Source organism: Cebus imitator, unplaced genomic scaffold (genome assembly GCF_001604975.1).
Source record: "Cebus imitator isolate Cc_AM_T3 unplaced genomic scaffold, Cebus_imitator-1.0 Scaffold358, whole genome shotgun sequence".
Classification (NCBI taxonomy): Eukaryota; Metazoa; Chordata; class Mammalia; order Primates; family Cebidae; genus Cebus; species Cebus imitator.
Genome location: NW_016107673.1, coordinates 544,754 through 563,946, shown reverse-complemented (window position 1 = coordinate 563,946; position 19,193 = coordinate 544,754). Strand labels below are relative to the sequence as shown.

Below are 19,193 nucleotides of genomic sequence, written 5' to 3'. Positions count from 1 at the left end.
TTATAAGCTGTTTTTTGAGATGGAGTCTCGTGCTATACCCCAGGCTAGAGTACAGTGGCACGATCTCGGCTCATTGCCACCTCCATCTCCTGGGTGCTGGTTCAAGCAATTCTCTTACCTCAGCCTCCCACCATGCCCAGTTAATTTTTGTATTTTACAGTAGAGACAGGGGTTCATCATGTTGGCCAGTCTTGTCTTGAACTCCTGACCTCATGATCTGCCTGCCTCGGCCTCCCAAAGGGCTGGGATTACAGACATGAGCCACCGTGCCTGGCCTAGTAGTCTTAAAATTAAAAATCATCATGCGACTTCCACCAAGATGGCCAAATAGTAACAGCTTTGGTCCGCAGTTCCCAGCCAGAGTGAGCCAGAAGGCGAGTGATCTCCACATTTCCAACCGAGGTACCAGGTTCATCTCATTGGGACTGGTTACAGAGTGGGTGTAGCACAAGGAGGGCAAACCGAAGCAGGGTGGGGCATCACCTCACCTGGGAAGTGCAAGGGACTGGAGAACTCCCTCTCCTAGCCAAGGGAAGCCATTAGGCACTTTTCTGGACACTCTGGCACTCTGACTCAGATACTGTGCTTTTGCCATGGTCTTCACAACCCACAGACCAGGAGATTCCCTCTGGTGCCTACAACACCAGCACCCCAGATTTCCAGCACAAAACTGGGTGGCTGTTGTGGCTGAAGCAATGATTTTTCTTCTCATACCGCAGTGGCACCTGGAACACCAGCGAGCCAGAACCGCTCATTCCCCTGACAAAAAGGGGGCTGAAGCCAGGGAGCCAAGTGATCTGGCTTGGAGGGTCCCACCCCCAGGAAGACCAGCAAGCTAAGATCCACTGGCTTGAAGTTCTAGCAGCCAGCACAGCAGTCTGAGCTCGACCTGGGACATTCCAGCTCGGTGAGGAGAGGGGCATCAGCCATTACTGAGGCTCGGGTAGGCAGTTCTAAACTTGGCTGTGTAAACAAAGTCACAGGGAAGTTTACACAGCAACTGGGTGGAGCCCATGACAGCTCCCCAAGGCCTCTGCAGGTGGACTGTGACTAGACTCCCTTTTTGCTGGGCAGGGCACCTCTGAAAAAAACGCAGCATCCTGTCAGGGACTTATAAATAAAGACCCCACCTTCCTGGGACAAAGCTCCTGGGAAAAGGGGCAGCTGTGGGTTCTGCTTCAGCAAACCTAAACATCCCTGACCAGCAGCTCTAAAGGGAGCAATGGATCTCCCAGCATAGCACTTGAGCTCTGATAAGGGACAGACTGCCTGTTCAGGTGGCTCCTTGACCCCTGTTTATCCTGACAAAGAGACACCTCATACAGGACAGCTCTGGCTGACATCTGGCGGGCACCCTTCCGGGACAAAGCTACCAGAAGAAGGAATAGGCAGCAACCTTTGCTATTCTGCAGTCCCTGCAGGTGATTCCTAGGAAACAGGGCCTGGAGTGGACCAGCAGACCTGCCTCACTGTTGGAAGAAAAACTAAAAAACAGAAAGAAAAAGCTTCAACATCAACAGAAGGAACATCCTCTCAGAGACCCCATCCAAAAGTCACCAACTTCAAAGACCAAAGGTAGATAAATCCATGAAGATGGGGAAAAAACAGCACAAAAAGGCTGAAATTGCCAAAAACCAGAACGCCTCTTCTTCTCTAAGGGATCACAACTCCTCACCAGCAAGGGAACAAAACTGGGTGGAGAATGAGTTTGATGAACTGACAGAAGCAGGCTTCAGAGGTGGATAACAACAAACTTCTCTGAGCTAAAGGAGCATGTTCTAAACCAAAGCAAGGAAACTAAGAACACTGAAAAAAAGTTAGATGAATGCTAATGAGAATAACCAACTCAGAGAAGAACATAAACGACTTGATGGAGCTGAAAAACACAGCACAAGAACTTCATGAAGCATACACAAGTTTCAATAGCCGAATCGATCAAGTGGAAGAAAGGATATCAGAGATTGAAGATCAACTCAATGAAATAAAGTGAGAAGATTAGAGAAAGAGAAAAAAGAGTGAAAAGAAATGAAGAAAGCCTCCAAGAAATATAGGACTATGTGAAAAGACCAATTCTACATTTGATTAGTGTACCTGAAAGTGATGGGCAGAATGGAACCAAGTTGGAAAGCATGCTTCAGGATATTGTCCAGGAGAGCTTCCCCAACCTATGAAGGCAGGCCAACATTCAAATTCAGGAAATACACAGACCACCACAAAGATATTGCTCTTCCTCGAGAAGAGCAACCCCAAGGCACATAATTGTCAGATTCACCAGGGTTGAAAAGACGGAAAAAATGCTAAGGGCAGCCAGAGAGAAAGGTCAGGTTACCCACAAAGGGAAGCCCATCAGACTCACAGCAGATCTCTTGGCAGAAACCCTACAAGCCAGAAGAGAGTGGGGGACCAATATTCAACATCTTTAAAGAAAAGAATTTTCAACCCAGAATTTCACATCCAGCCAAACTAAGCTTCTTAAGAGAAGCAACTGCTGAGAGATTTTATTACCACCAGGCCTGCCTTACAAGAACTCCTGAAGGAAGCACTAAATATGAAAAGGAACAACCAGTACTAGCCACTGCAAAAACATACCAAATTGCAAGGACCATTGGCACTATAAAAAAACTGCATTAACTGATGGGCAAAACAACCAGCTAGCATCAAAATGGCAGGATCAAATTCACACATAACAATATTAACCTTAAATGTAAATGGGCTAAATGCCCCAATCAAAAGACATAGACTGGCAAATTGGATAAAGAGTCAAGACCCATTGGTGTGCTGTATTCAGGAGACCCATCTCACATGCAAAGACACACACAGACTTAAAATAAAGGGATGGAAGAAGATTTACCAAGCAAATGGAGAGCAAACAAAAAGCAGGAGTAGCAATCCTAGTCTCTGATAAAATGGACTTTAAACCAACAAAGATCAAAAGAGACAAAGAAGGACATTACATAATGATAAAGGAATCAATGCAACAAGAAGTGCTAGCTATCCTAAATATATATGCGCCCAATACAGGAGCACCCATATATATAAAGCAAGTTCTTAATAACCTACAAAGAGACTTAGACTACCACACAGTAATAGTGGGAGACTTTAACACTCCACTGTCAATATAGACAGATCAATGAGACAGAAAGTTAACAAGGATATTCAAGACTTTAACTCAGATGTGGACCAAGGAGACCTAGTAGAAATCTACAGAACTCTCCAGCCCAAATCCACAGAATATACTTTCTTCTCTGCACCACATCACACTTACTCTAAAATTGACCACATAATTGGAAGTAAATCACTCCTCAGCAAATGCAAAAGAACGGAAATTATAACAGTCTCTCAGACCACAGTGCAATCAAATTAGAACTCAGAATTAAGAAACTCACTCAAAACCGCACGACTACATGGAAACTGAACAACCAGATCCTGAATGACTACTGAATAAATAGTGAAATGAAGGCAGAAATAAAGATGTTCTTTGAAACCAATAAGAACGAAGATACAACATACCAGAATCTCTGGAACACATTTAAAGGAGTGTCTAGAGGTAAATTTATAGTACTAAATGCCCACATGAGAAGCAAGGAAAGATCTAAACTTGACACCCTAATGTCACAATTAACTAAAGGAGCAAGATCAAACAAATTCAAAAGCTAGCAGAAGAGAAGAAATAACTAAGATCAGAGTAGAACTGAAGGAGATAGAGACACAAAACACCCTTCAAAAACTCAGTAAATCCAGGAGCTGGTTTTTTGAAAAGATCAACAAAACAGACAGCTAGCCAGACTAATAAAATAAGGAGAAGAATCGAATAAATGCAATAAAAAATGATAAAGGGGATATCACCATTGGTTCTACAGAAATACAAACAACCATCAGAGATTGCTATAAACGACTCTATGCACATAAACCAGTAAATCAAGAAGAAATGGATAAATTCCTGGATGCTTACATCCTCCCAAGACTAAACCAGGAAGTTGAATCCCTGAATAGACCAATAACAAGGTCTGAAGTTGAGGCAACAATTGATAGCCTACCAACCAAAAAAAGTCCAGGTCCAGATGGATTCACAGCTGAATTCTACCACAGATACAAAGAAGAGCTGGTACCATTCCTCCTGAAATAATTCCAAACAATACAAAAAGAGGGAATCTGCCCTAACTCATTTTATGAGACCAAAATCATCCTGATACCAAAATCTGGCAGAGACACAACTAAAGAAGAAAATTTCAGGCCAATATCCATGATTAATATTTATGTGAAAATCCTCAATAAAATACTGGCAAACCAAATGCAACAGCACATCAAAAAGCTTATCCATCATGATCAAGTCGGCTCCATCCCTGGGACGCAAGGCTGGTTCAACATATGCAAATCTATAAATGTAATCCATCACATAAACAGAAGCAAAGACAAGACACATGATTATCTCAATAGATGCAGAGAAGGCCTATGACAAAATTCAACAGTGCTTTATGCTAAAAACTCTCCATACTAGGTATTGATGGAATGTATCTCAAAATAATAAAAGCTGTTTGCAACAAACCCAATGTCATACTGAATGGGCAAAAACTGGAAGTATTCCCTTTGAAAACTGGCACAAGACAAGGATGGCCTCTCTCACCACTCCTATTCAACATAGTACTGGAAGTTCTGGCCAGGGCAATCAGCCAAGAGAAAGAAATAAAGGGTATTCAATTAGGAAAAGAGGAAGTCAAACTGTCTCTATTTGCAGATGACATGATTGTTTATTTAGAAGACCCCATCATCTCAGCCCAAAATCTCCTTAAGCTCATAAGCAGCTTCAGCGAAGTCTCAGGATACAAAATCAATGTGCAAAAATCACAAGCATTCCTACACATCAATAACAGACAGAGAGCCAAATCATGAGTGAACTCCCATTTACAACTGCTACAAAGAGAATAAAATACCTAGAAATATAACTAACAAGGAATGTGAAGGACCTCTTCAAGGAGAACTACAAACCACTGCTCAAGGAAATAAGAGAGGACACAAACAGATGGAAAAACATTCCATGCTCATGGTTAGGAAAAAGCAATATTGTAAAAATGGCCATGTTGCCCAAAGTAATTTATAGATTCAATTCTATCCCCTTCAAACTACCAATGACTTTCTTCACAGAATTGGAAAAAAACAACTTAAACTTCACATGGAACCAAAAGAGAGCCTGCATAGCCCAGACAATCCTAGACAAAACCGACCAACCAACCAACCAAACAAACAAACAAACAAAAAAAAAAACAAAGCTGGAGGCATCATGCTACCTGACTTCAAACTATACTACAAGGCTACAGTAATCAAAACAGCATGGTACTGATACCAAACCAGAGACACAGACCAATGGAACAGAACAGAGGCCTCAGAAGTAATGCAACACATCTATAACCATCTGTTCTTTGACAAACCTGACAAAAACAAGCAATAGGGAAAGGATTCCCTATTTAATAAATGGTGTTGGGAAAACTGGCTAGCCATATGCAGAAAGCTGAAACTGGATCCCTTCCTTACACCTTATATGAACATTAACTTGAGATGGATTAAAGATTTAAACATAAGACCTAACACCTTTATAAAAGCCCTAGAAGAAAACCTAGGCAATAACAGTCAGAACATAGACATAGGCAAGGATTTCATGACTAAAACACCAAAAGCAATGGCAACAAAAGCCAAAATGGGCAAATCAGATCTAATTAAACTTAAAAGTATCTGCACAGCAAAATAAACTATCATTAGAGTAAACTGGCAACCAGCAGAATGGGTTGCCAGTTTTTTTGCAATCTACCCATCTGACAAAGGGCTAATAACCAGAATCTACAAAGAACTTAAACAAATTTACAAGAAAAAAAAAAAAAACCATCAAAAAGTGGGCAAAGTATATGAACAGACACTTCTTAAAAGAAGACATTTATGCAGCCAAAAAACATATGAAAAAAAGCTTATCATCACTGGTCATATGAGAAATGCAAATCAAAACCACATTGAGATATCATCTCATGCCAGTTAGAATGGCAATCATTAAAAAATCAGGAGACAACAGATGCTGGAGAGGATGCGGAGAAATAGGAACACTTTTACACTATTGGTGAGAGTGTAAATTAGTTCAACCATTGTGGAAGACAGTGTGGCAATTCCTCATGGATCTAGAACTAGAAATACCATCTGACCCAGTAATCCCATTACTGGGTATATACCCAAAGGATTATAAAACATTCTATTATAAAGACACATGCACATGTATGTTTACTGCAGCACTGTACACAAGAGCAAAGACTTGGAACCAACCCAAATGCTCATCAGTGATAGACTGGATAAAGAAAATGTGGCACATAAACACCATGGAATACTATGCCCCCATAAAAAAAGGATGAATTCATGTCCTTTGCAGGGACATGGATGAAGCTGGAAACCATAATTCTCAGCAAACTTACACGAGAACAGAAAAACAAACACCACATGTTCTCACTTGTAAGTGGGTGCTGAACAACGAGAATACATGGACACAGGAAGGGGAACATCACATACCATAGCCTACTGCAGGGTGGGAGGGCTAGGTGAAGGATAGCAGGGGATGGCAGGATTGGGGAGGGATAACATTAGGAGAACTACCTAATGTAGATGACGGGGAGATGGATACAGCAAACCACCATGGCATGTGTATACCTACATAACAAACCTGCATGATCTGCACATGTACCCCAGAACTTAAAGTATAATTTAAAAAAATCATCATAAAAATTTTACATGGCAATGCATTCGATTGTATTGTTTGGAACATGATAGTTTTTTTTTTTTTTTCCTTGAGCACCACTGTAATCATATATTTTTACAGCACAGAGACTAAATCAGACCAAAATCTAATGGAAACAGAATATACAGCTTACCATCCATAATGTTCTTTAAGTAAAAATGATTCAGACTTCATTTCAAACGAGATGAGTCTACAGCAGCTCCAGTTTATGTTATACTTTCAGTCAGCCCAATAACCATGTATGTACCCTTCTCTCAGAACTGTCTTTTGCTTCCATCACCTCAAGATGAAACGTCTAACATCATTTTCTTTTCTTTTTTTTTTCTTTTTTTTTTGAGATGAAGTCTTACTCTGTCGCCAGGCTGGAGTGCAGTGGCGTAATCTCAGCTGACTGCAACCTGTCTCCCGGGTTCAAGCAATTCTCCTGCCTCAGCCTCCTGAGTAGATGGGACTACAGGCGCGCACCACAATGCCTAGCTAATTTTTTCTATTTTTAGTAGATACCAGGTTTCACCATGTTAGCCAGAATGGTCTTGATTTCTTGACCTCATGATCTGCCCACCTCGGCCTCCCAAAGTGCTGAGATTACAGGCTTGAGCCACCGCGCCCGGCCCTAACATCTATTTTTATATCTGCTCCATGTTTCTTCCATAAACGACTGCATGGGGGTTACACACTTACTACTTTGACCCAGGGAGAGCAGGTTGTAAGACAATAATGGAGCAATACAGAAAGAAAACCACTTGGGTTTCTACTCTTCTGGGGGCCTGGGTGTTCATTTCTTTCTCCCTTTGATTCCATTAGACTAGAGGGCAGTAGCCTTCCAAGTACAATGCCGTTTTTAATCTTATGCTATTTTGAAGAGGTTTTTGTACTTTAAAACCAAAAGAAATTTAAGAGAACTATCAAAAAAGTATCTGTTTCAATTAATAAAATTTAATTCAAAAAAGTAAGTTGGAAGGAGAGAGGGAGGAAGGGTGAGAAAATAATTTTTAGAAGTCTTAAAAAATTTTTGTAACAGACTCATTTGATTCTGCTGTAGTTAACTTTAGTTGTCATTTTTACAAGCATTGATACTCTAGAGATTTAGATGTTCTTCCATACTTTTATGAAGTCTTTTCCCTCTACTTTGGAACAACTCTAAATTAGAAGTGGGTTAAAATGTCCTGGTAGGTCAAAGTACAGATACAGAGTTCTGTGGGAGTCAGAGAGGAAGAATAACCAAGATAATCTTAGCAAGTCAGGGGAAACTCTCCAAATGGGAGGTCCAAGCTGAGCCCTTAAGGTTCTCAACAAATGAAAGAAACAAAAGTATTCCAGACAGAAGAACCATACTTGCAAAGCCCTAGAGATGAGAAATAAGATTACAGAAACTGCACTTCCATTGACTAAATACAGCTGAGTGGGGCACGGCCAGAAGTGAAGGCCCTGAGTGGAGGCCCTGAGTACCATGTGAAGGAATCTGCAGTCTGTCTTGCGCAATGGGAGCCAAGCAGGAATCATCACAATACAATATATGATACGTGAGCTTTCCACAGGAATATGTAAGAATATTTCATGCCTATTTTTTCTTTTTTTCTGAGATGGAGTCTTGCTCTGTTGCCAGGCTGGAGTGCAGTGGCACGATCTCGGCTTACTGCAACCTCTGCCTCCCAGGTTCAAGCGATTCTCCTGCCTCAGCCTCCTGAGTAGCTGTGATTACAGGTGCATGCCACCAAACCTGGCTAATTTTTTATATTTTTAGTAGAGATGGGGTTTCCCCATGTTGGCCAGGCTGGTCTTGAACAATTACTTCAGGTGATCTGCCCGTCTCAGTCTCCCAAAGTGCTGGGATTACAGGCATAAGCCACTGTGCCCAGCCTCATGCCTGATTTTTATAATAGCCCCAAATTGCAGATATCCTAAATATCTATTAATAGACTAGCCAATATGTTATATTTCCTTTTTTTTTTTTTGAGACGGAGTCTCCCTCTATTGCCCAGGCTGGAGTGTAGTGGTGTGATCTTGGCTCACTGCAGCCTCTGCCTCACAAGTTCAAGCCATTCTCCTGCCTTAGCCTCCTGAGTAGCTGGGACTACAGGTGCACACCACCATGCTCAGAAAATGCTTTTGTATTTTTATTAGAGATGAGGTTTCGCCATGTTGGCCAGGCTGGTCTCAAACTCCGAACTCCTGCCCTTGGGTGATCCACCCACCTCAGCCTCCCAAAGTGCTGGGAATACAGGCTTGAGCCACTGCACCTAGCCAGTAAATCGTATTTCCGCGAGATAGAACCTATATAGCCATTACTAACGTAAGTATAGATCTATTACACTGAATGATTGTATATTTACATGAAAGATTACAAAACAGCCTGCATAATTTGATCCTTTATACACACTCACATATACATATATGTGCACTGCTCTCACTGAGGTTTCCAATGACCTCCTAGAAGGATTAAGTCCACTCTAATCATTTAATAAAATCATTAAAATCATGTATATATAATTACATTTTGATCATTATATATGATTTATATATAAAATCTCTCAGTATATATATATATATATATATATATATATATATTCCCCATGATGGTTCATAGGTGATTTTATTTTACTATATACTTTTCATATTGTATGAATATTCTAGGTAAACACATCTTTTTACAATCAGAATAATGAGCTATTTCTTTTATTTCTTATAATATTCTTTTATATCCAAAGGTATGATGAACATGATCTCACAAATTTACTAGACCATATAAGCCACTTTCTATCATTTCTACACTTCTTCATCTTCTGAATCATTGCTTATCTTCCCTCCCAAACCTGTGTTTTGTGCTTTTTGGAACACCAGTTTTATGTTCTATAAATACCACTGCTTCCTCTGAGTTTCTGAAATCTAAGAAAATGGTTGTGTGTGCAGCTTTCTTGAAAAAATAGTACACATTTTCCCTCGTCTCCATTTTCACAGTCAAGGACCCAGTGTCAGTAGTCTCGTTCCTCACCACCGCTTCTATCATTTCACTTGCAGGTATTGCCATCCACTAACCTCCAGCTCATTTTCCCCTAGTCACTCAGGACTTTGGCCCTGGCTCGCCACAGCACCTTTTCTTGACTGATTTTAGCATCTGTGTGGAAAACCCTTTTCATGCTTTATGACCTCACTCAGGACAGTTCCACCTCTGAAACCTTAAATTCCCATCCTCCTCTTGGAACAGAAACCTCTTATCCTTTTATTTCTTACACTCCATTACTCCTTGGACTCTTCTTAGTTCTACAAATAATAAGACCCTTCCAGTTTTAACTTTCTTTTGTATCCAGTCTAGTTCACCTGCACTTCATTCTCTTGCCAGCAATTTTAGTCCCCTTCTCCACTGCTTCTCTGTTACCCATCCCAGCCAAACTGCAGCCATAGACAAATTCAGCTGCTCGTCTCCTTTCTGCACCTGTGACCTGGCTGCTTAGTGCTACTGGGGAAAGCCATGCTTCTCAGTGATGGTTTCACTACATATAGATGATATTCTACCTTAGCTGTGTGCTACTTTGTTATATATCCCACAGACAGAAGTCAGCATCTTCCTGCAGTCTCCTAGGCAGAGACTTCAAATCTTCACCATTCATCTTAAGTTCATATCCTCACCTCTCCTTTCTCTTATCAGATGACCTCACTTACTTCTTGGACTCTTCTCGGTTCTCCAGATAAGACCTTTCCAGTTTTAACTTTCTTTTGTATCCAGTCTAGTTCACCTGCACTTCATTCTCTTGCCAGCAATTTTAATTCCCTTCTCCACTGCTTCTCTGTTACTCAGAGGTGAGGATATAAACTTTCTCAATGTCCTGAACCAACCAAACAAGTTTTCTATCTATATATCCATACTTCCTTCTTTCTCCACTGTTTTAAAGAAAAGAATCTTTTCTCTAGTCAAGGACTAATTCAAAAATCTGTTTGCTAAAATCCACCTCCTCAAGACACTGCTCTACCTGCTTTTCCTACATTTTCTTGTGTTTCTAACAACCCATTGACTTCGCCCGCCCAACCAGCATATCAACAAATACATTCGTCCTCCCTTGGTCTTGGTGCTCCTCCCCAGAAGCCATCCCGGCTTTCACCTTCACCTTACCAACAACTCCTCAGTGATTTTTCAATCCAAACATTCTGGTACCTCTTTACAGTAGCCTTTTCTTGTTCACATCTCCCTTCTCTTGGTTTTTGTGCTACCATTATCTCCTGGCTAGCCTTGAACTTCTCTGGTCACTTTCTTGCTGCCTCCTTTTCTTCTCCCTACCTCTTAAAGGTAGTAAGTTCCTAATGCTCCGCTGTTGGCTTCCTCCTTACTCCTAAAACTCTTCCTGGCCAGAGCTAATCCACACTTAATAATTCTCCAAAGATTCTGAAATTTTATGTCTGGCCCAGACCTCCTTCCATATATTTAAGTATTTAATGGATAGCTCCACTAGAGGTCCCATAAACACTTAGCACATCAAAAACCAAACTCATAATTTCTACTCTTATCCCATCTTCAGACTGCTGCCCTTCTCTACATTCCTCCTATCCTATCATTAATTCTTCCCACTCCTTTTCCTTGGCACCTATTTAACTACCAAGTCCATTCTACCTCCTAAATATCTCAATCTCCCTTTCTTCTCCAGCCCCATTGATACTTTCCAGATCAGATGCTCACTCTGTACCTAACCACAGTAATAGTCTCTTTACCCAGTCATATATCCCTTCAATTTTTCATCCACTCTGTTGCCAGAGGAATTGTTTAACTGTAATATGATCATCTTATTTTCTCGCTACATATTTTTCAATGGCTCTTGATCTCTTTTACACCAGATACTGTAAAAGGGAGATAAAAGTCCTAGATGATATATGATTTCTGATTTTTTGTCCAAAATCATTTCTTGCAACTCTCTGCCTCATATCACATTCCAGGAATACTCAAGTATTCAGTTTCCAGAACACACCATGATTTTATATACATCTTTACACTAACACCCTGCACTGTTTGTTCATGGCAAATTCTTAGCTCAAACCCTTCTTCTGCAAAGACTTCCCTAACCTTTGCCATCTTAATCATACAGACAAAGGGCCTTCTTCTCCAGTATTCTCGTAAACTTCATATGCGTTTCTTTTAAAGCAATTTCCTTTTCCTATTGTAGAAAAAACCTAAAAGCTTGAAAGTCTACCTTCTATAATATTAGCAATTCTAGGGAAAAGCCATGCCTTTTTATTTCATGGCACAGTGCCTTCCCAAGTAGGCACTCAAGTATGTCTTGATCCCTGCATATGAGGAACTTGGCAATCCAAAGTGCAGGCCACACCCTGGACTAATTAAATCACAATCGGTGGGGGCAGAACATAGGCATTAATTTTTTTGAAGCTCCTCATGAGAGTTTAGTCTGAGAACTACTGTGCTAAGAGAAGGGGTAGTTAAGAAAAACGTCAGAAAGGTCCGGTTTGAGCTAGTCTAATGGTTTTCAAGTGGTTCATGTTATAGAACATCTAAAGATTACCATACGCTCCCTGAAATATAACATGTCCCCTCTCTTTCTCTCTCTTTCTCATATGTCTTCACTTATGTTATTCCCTCTGCATAAAATTCCCACACTTGTTCACTGGGCAACTTCTACATCTTCCCTCCCACTAAACTTTGTATAGACTCCTTTTAGAGCAAGAATGTATGAGCTAAGACACTCCTAAGTCATATTACAAAGGTAATACAAGCTTTGGGGTTAAAAAAGAAATTCTTATATATTAAACGTCTTTGTATGTGTGTATATACACTCAGCCTCCTGTATCTATAAGTTCCTCCTCTGTGGATTCAACTAACTGCAGACTGAAAATGTAGTTGGTTTATGATGGTTGCATCCATACTGCAAATGTACAGACATTATTTTCTTGTAATTATTCCATAAACAATATAGTGTAACAATTATTTTCACAGCACTTAAATTGTATTAGGAATTATGAGTAATAGAGATTATTTAAAGTATATAGCAGGATGTGCATAGGTTTATATGCAAATACTACATCACTCTATATAAGAGATTAGAACATCTATGAATTTTTGTATACAAGTAGGGGTTTTTCCTGGAACCGATCCCCACAAATACCAAGGAATGACTGTATATAACATATATATTAGAAATATTAGACACATTCTGATTTCTAAAAAGTTAAAATGTGAAAAATGTCAGGCTTAGAATTAATGAAATACACTATGTTTAATATTACCATATAAATTAAAGGCAATTTTACAAACAAAACAAAAATGTAACTGTATTGTATGTGTACACACACACACACACACACACACACACACATATATATATATAAATTTGATATATATATTCGATATATATATATTTTTTTGAGATAGGCTTTCAGTTTGTTGCCAGGCTGGAGTGCAGGAACGTGATCATAGTTCAATGCAGCCTCAAACTCCTGGGCTCAAGTGATCCTCCCACCTCAGCCTCCCTAGTAGCTAGGACTACATGCTTAAGTTACCATGCCAGCTACTAATTTTTTCATTTTTATTTTTGTGGAGACGTGGGTCTCACAGTGTTACCTAGGCTGGTCCTGAATGCCTAACCTCAAGTGATCCTCCCACTCTGGCCTCTCAGAGCAGTGGGATTATAGGTGTGAGCCAAGCCTGTATATTTTAATTTTTAAAACTCACATTGGTGTATAGTTCAACATTATAAATTTGATTACATTCTTAGGAAGATGTGAAAATATTCCTGAATTCATGTCATAAACAACCTGAAAAATATTACAACTCTTCCCAAAAATGAGAAATTATTATATATTCATAGCATATATAGAGAAAATAAATTTGCTTACCTGAGTAGTGAATAAGGCTGTGTTTGAAAGATCAATAAATCATTACAGTGACCCTAATCAACATAAAAAAGGCATTATTGGGTTTTTGATAAAAATAACAATGAGTTAATAATTGAATGTTTTTTAATTTTATAAATGTAAAAGATATTACATAAAGCAGCAAATAAACCTAGCTGTTGACACATACACATAAATGTACGCACACATATAAACATACACATACATATGTATACCTGCAACCCACAAACTTTTGAGTTTATGGTTTTCAATTTTCAGCGACCAAATTTTTACCTAACCCATAGCCTATGTAATTGCAAATTTGAAAATTGGAAATACATTCTGATTTAAGAAGTGACTTAAAAAATAACAGTAGTGGTTTTCTTTTTTCTTTTTTTTTGAGACAGAGTCCACTCTGTCACCCAGACTGGAGTGCAGTGACGTGATCTCCACTCACTCCAACTCCATCTCCTGGGTTCAAGTGATTCTCTTGCCTGAGCCTCCTGAGTAGCTGGGATTACAGGCGCCCACCACCACGCCCAGTTTTTTTTGTTGTTGTTGTTTTGTTTTTGTATTTTTAGTAGAGATGAGGTTTCATCATGTTGGCCAGGCTGGTCTCAAACTCCTGACCTCAGGTGATCCGCCCGCCTCAGTCTCCCAAAGTGCTGGGATTATAATAATGAGCCACAGCACCTGGCCCAGTAGTGGTTTTCAAACTTTTTCTTTTTTTTTTTTTGAGACAGGGTCTGGCTCCAGGATGGAGTGCAATGGGGCAATCAAAGCTCACTGCAACCCCTGCCTTCCTGGCTCAAGCCATCCTCCCACCTCCACCTCCAAAGTAGCTGGGACAACAGGAACAGGCCACCATGCCCAGCTGTGGTAAAGACAGGGTTTTGCCATGTTGCCCTGGCTGGTCTCAAACCACTGAGCTCAAGCAGTCTGCCTGACTCAGCCTCCCAAAGTGCTGGGATTTTAGGTGTGAGCCACCAAGCCTGGCACTTTTTTGTTTTTAAGCTTAACTTTTCTTTCAAATAACTCTTATGTTAAAATTTCCTCTTTATCCTCTCCTCCTTTTCCAGGTGGTCTCAGGGCAGTCTTGGTTTGAAAGTCAAGCTCTGGAATTCCTTGGGCATTCTTAATTTGAAAGTCAAGATCTGGAAGATTATTTGAATAATGAGTCTCTCATCTAAAAGTTAATGTGGTAGAAAAGTCATAGACAATTTCTCTAATCTTTTCAAATAGGTCTTTAGAATTTCATAATTTATGATCATGCTTTTAATCAGAATTCCTATTTTAATGATAAATTTTGTACCCTAAATGAAGATTTCTAGTGCCAACAAAGAGAAGACAAACCACAATATTTGCTTTTTTAATAAATGCAAAGTTGTAGTTTTAATCTTTTAGGGAAGCACTGAATTCTCAGCCAAAGAAAGCTCTAAAACTTTTGATATACAAAACATTTAAGTTACAGGCTTCAGAACTACAAAATAAAGCAAATTCCCTGGAGAGAAGCCATCCTATTTTGGAGTTTGCCACTCCATAGGAGCAGCTCTGGAGATAACTACACCTCAAGAGATGAAAGGGAGCTAGTTCCCTCTTGGTTATACTCTGGCTCGCTGTACTCCATCCCTGATGGCTCAGAATCCTGTTTTTGAGTGTCCTACACAAAACCAGAGCAATCATTCCTGAACTCCTGTCCTGTTGTGTATCAGTATAAATATGGCCACCCTGCTCTGAATTTCCCAGGGTGCTAGGAGTGAAAAAACCATACTCTCCAAATGCTACTCATTTATACCTTTGACCTTAGTTTTATCACATTTTAAAATGGAAAGTCTTTAAACCTGAGACTTAGGAATTCTCTAAAAAAAAAAAAAAAACTTTAAACTTAAATGTAAAACAGCTGAGTAAAGCAGTGGTAAAAGATATATATTTAAAAAGACAATAGGTCAGGCATGGTGCTGTAATCCCAGCACTTTGAGGGCCTGAGGTGGGTCGATCACTTGAGGTCAGGAGTTTTTATGTAGGCCAGGTGCAGTGGCCTAGGCCTCTAATCCCAGCACTTTGGGAGGCTGAGGCAGGCAAATATCTTGAGGCCAGGAGTTCAAGACCAGCCTGGCCAACATGGTGAAATTTCATCTCTACTAAAAATACAAAATATTAGCCGGGCATGGTGGCCCACACCTGTAATCCCAGCTACTTGAGAGGCTGAGGCAGGAGAATCACTTGAACCTGGGAGGTGGAGGCTGCAGTGAACCAAGACTGCACCAGTGCACTCTAGCCTGGGTGACAGAAAACCCTTGTCTCAAAAAAGAAGGGAATATACTTTAAATATTTCAACAAAGTAGTTTCCTCTTGAGGGGAGAAAGCTAGTGGGTAAGATTCAGAAGGAATAATCAGGTAGCTTCAACAGTATTGATGATGTTCTAATTCTAAAATTAGCTAGCAAAATTTATGGTTATTTATTATGCTTAGGATCTACATTATAAACATTCTTTTTATGTATCAAATATTACATAAAAATATATATATTTTTGAGACAGGGTTTCACTCTGTCACCCAGACTGGAGTGCAACGGCATGATCTTGGTTCACTGCAACCTCTGTCTCCCCGGTTCAAGTGATTCTCCTGAGTCATTTTTGTATTTTTAGTAGAGATGAGGTTTTGCTATGTTGGCCAGGCTGGTCTTGAACTCCTGGCCTCAAGATATTTGCCTGCCTCAGCCTCCCAAAGTGCTGGGATTAGAGGTGTAGGCCACTGCACCTGGCCTACATAAAAATATTTTAATTCAATAATATTAGAGACACGCATGTAAGAGAAAAGAGAAAGAGGAATCATCCTTTAAAAGTTCTTCTTAATAATTTGGCTAATGAAACTAATAGACCTATTTTGATATGTAAATCTAAAACATCCAGAAAGGCTTCATCAAAGCCACTCATCCTGAAGATTAATTAAACCACAGAGTTACATTTCATGCCCTTCCATATTTTGCAATGTTAGAATATCAACATTCTTGCTGAATAGCCATTTAGTCTGAATAACACAACTACTCAGAGGAAATATTTAGATATAAGATTTTCTTACTGTATCCAAGGCAAGTAAGTCATCTTTGCTCCCACCAAATACCATTATTTCATTTTCTTTTCCCAAACAGGCTGTGTGCCATAACCTATGTTTGAAAATCATAAACAGAGTGAAACATTGTCATGGAAGAAACTGTACATTACATATAAATAAATTCTAAATTTCATACTGTAAAATATAATCTATTTAAAAGAGGCATGATTGAACTTAAACCTTTGGGATATCCTAAAAGGGGTTATAACGATTCCTCTAGAGCTCATTAAATCACACCATTAAGGAGATAATTCTCTCTCTGGTTTTTTGTTTGTTTGTTTTAGGAGATAAGGTCTCTTCATGTTTCCCAGGCTAGATTTGAACTCCTAGGCTTGGGTAATCCTCCTGCCTCAGCCTCCCAAAGTGCTGAGATTATGGGCATGAGCCACCACACCCAGCCAGAGATGACTCTTAATAACAGTTTCTATTATATCCCTCAACATTTTTATAACCTTTTTTTCTCATACATATTATCCCTGAAGTAAAATAAAAAGGAACTGATCATGTTATTGCTGAAATAGGCACTTTGCCCAGTTTTCTTACTACTATCTGCCACTTTACTATTCTTATAATTTTTGCCTTTTTTTCCTGCTCTATGTTCCCCATAACCCAACAAATACAATCTGGCACTCCTTCACATTTCCATTGTCACACTACTCATCACTCTGAGTACAGAACACCATAGTATGTTCCTAGTTTTTCAGTCTCTCACCTCCCCCAGATACATATGGCTAATAAATATTTTCAAATATTGTTTCTGACCATAAAAATTTCCTGATGAGGAAGCATCTGCACTACCAATGGCTGTTTTTCCTAGCCTAGTATTTGTGATCAACCACTGTTTTTTTTCCCCCACAAATCTTAATTCTTGGCTTCTTCCCAAATGAGCCCTCTATTTAGCTAAATTCATTTCCTTGCTTCCCATGAGAAAACCTTATTGTCTACCTTTAGGCTTTTGTTCATTCTGTTTCTTATGTTTAGAATAATAAGTCATTTTCATTGAGCCTGAAAAATGGCCTCCAAATACCCACCCAAAACTGGTTCTGTTACCATCTCTATTCAGCACCCTTTAATGTTTATGTGCTCATTTTGTACTTGCCTCATTTACATTTGAAGATGAACTGCTCTGCATGCTACTTTAGCTGTTTGACTACCTAAGATTATGAGGTCCTTGAGGTAAGAAATTGTCAGTGGTGTGCTGGAAACAGCTTACTGGCTAGCAGAAGCTGATTGTGCCTATCTCCAGCCAACTCCACATACCGTGACATCACGTTGGAAGCGTGAAATGAGCCATGGTAGGAGTATTTACACCTTGGAAATCAGCAAATTAGGGCATCCTCCCACTCTGGAGAGTGGTTGTTACCTGTTACCAGCACAGCACGGGAACTTGAGGAATCCAATTATTTTTTTTGAGACAGCGTTTCATTCTCGCGCCGCCCAGGCTGGAGTGCAGTGATGCCTTCTCGGCTCACTGCAACCTCCGCCTTCTGTGATTCTGCAATTCTGCCTTTTGAGTGATTCTCCTGCCTCAGCCTCCCGAGTAGCTGGGATTACAGGCGCCCGCCACCACGCCCAGCTCATTTTTGTATTTTTAGTAGAAACGGGGTTTCACCATGTTGGCCTGGCTGGTCTCAAACTCCAGACCTTGTGATCTACCTGCCTCAGCCTCCCAAAGTGCTGAGATAACAGGTGTGAGCCACCACACCTGGCTGGGAAATCTCATTTTATGGCTTCTTAAAAATGTCTCATGTGGTGTTCTGCACCCAGTACCTGCTCTAAAACTTATGAGTAACAAAAGCAAACACTAGGCTGGGCATGATGGCTCAAGCCTGTAATTCCAGTACTTTGGGAGGCCGAGGTGGGGGGATGACAAGATCAGGAGTCCAAGAGCCCTGGTCAAAATAGTGAAAACCCATCTCTAATAAAAATACCAAAAGAATTAGCTGGGTTTGTTGGTGCGTGCCTGTAAACCCAGCTACTTAGGAGGCTGAGGAAGGAGAATCACTTGAACCTGGGAGGTGGAGGTTGCGGTGAGCTGAGATCACACCACTGCACTCCAGCCCGGGTGACAGAGCAAGATTCTAACTCAAAAAACCAAAACCAAAACAAAACAACTAAAAACCCAAAAGCAAACGTGAAAAAACCAACATAATATATTCAGTCATTAGACATACAAATTATTTCGTAAAAGAGTAGAGCATCTAATGTTCTTTTGAAAGTGGTCTGATAGCTCACGTCTATTTCCAATATATCACATTATTACCAAATAATAGTTTTATGAAGTTGAATATTTCCAGAGTAAGAGAACTCTCAAAAAAAGTACATGTAAATCTCCCAATTTTAGATTTAGATTTTGATTTCCCAATCTAAAACTGGGAAATTTACATTTAAATTTAAATCTAAATTAGGGATTTTACATAGTCATTGCTTTTACTTTTGAGAATACGTTGATCACTTCTTTTTTTTTTTTTTTTTTTTT

At 39.9% G+C, this 19,193-nt stretch overlaps 1 protein-coding gene across 4 annotated transcripts in view; it reads right to left on the bottom strand.

The window, feature by feature from the left end:
- KLHDC1 (kelch domain containing 1) overlaps positions 1-19,193 on the bottom strand; it is a 62,728-nt gene that overhangs the window by 1,864 nt on the left and 41,671 nt on the right. For all 4 annotated transcript variants that reach the window (XM_017506719.2, XM_017506718.2, XM_037730775.1 and 1 more), the window contains 2 exons: positions 16,682-16,766; positions 13,604-13,656 (listed from right to left, as the gene is read on the bottom strand). In XM_017506719.2, the coding sequence (XP_017362208.1) occupies positions 13,604-13,656; positions 16,682-16,766 (138 nt within the window). The remainder of the gene's footprint in view (positions 1-13,603; positions 13,657-16,681; positions 16,767-19,193) is intronic.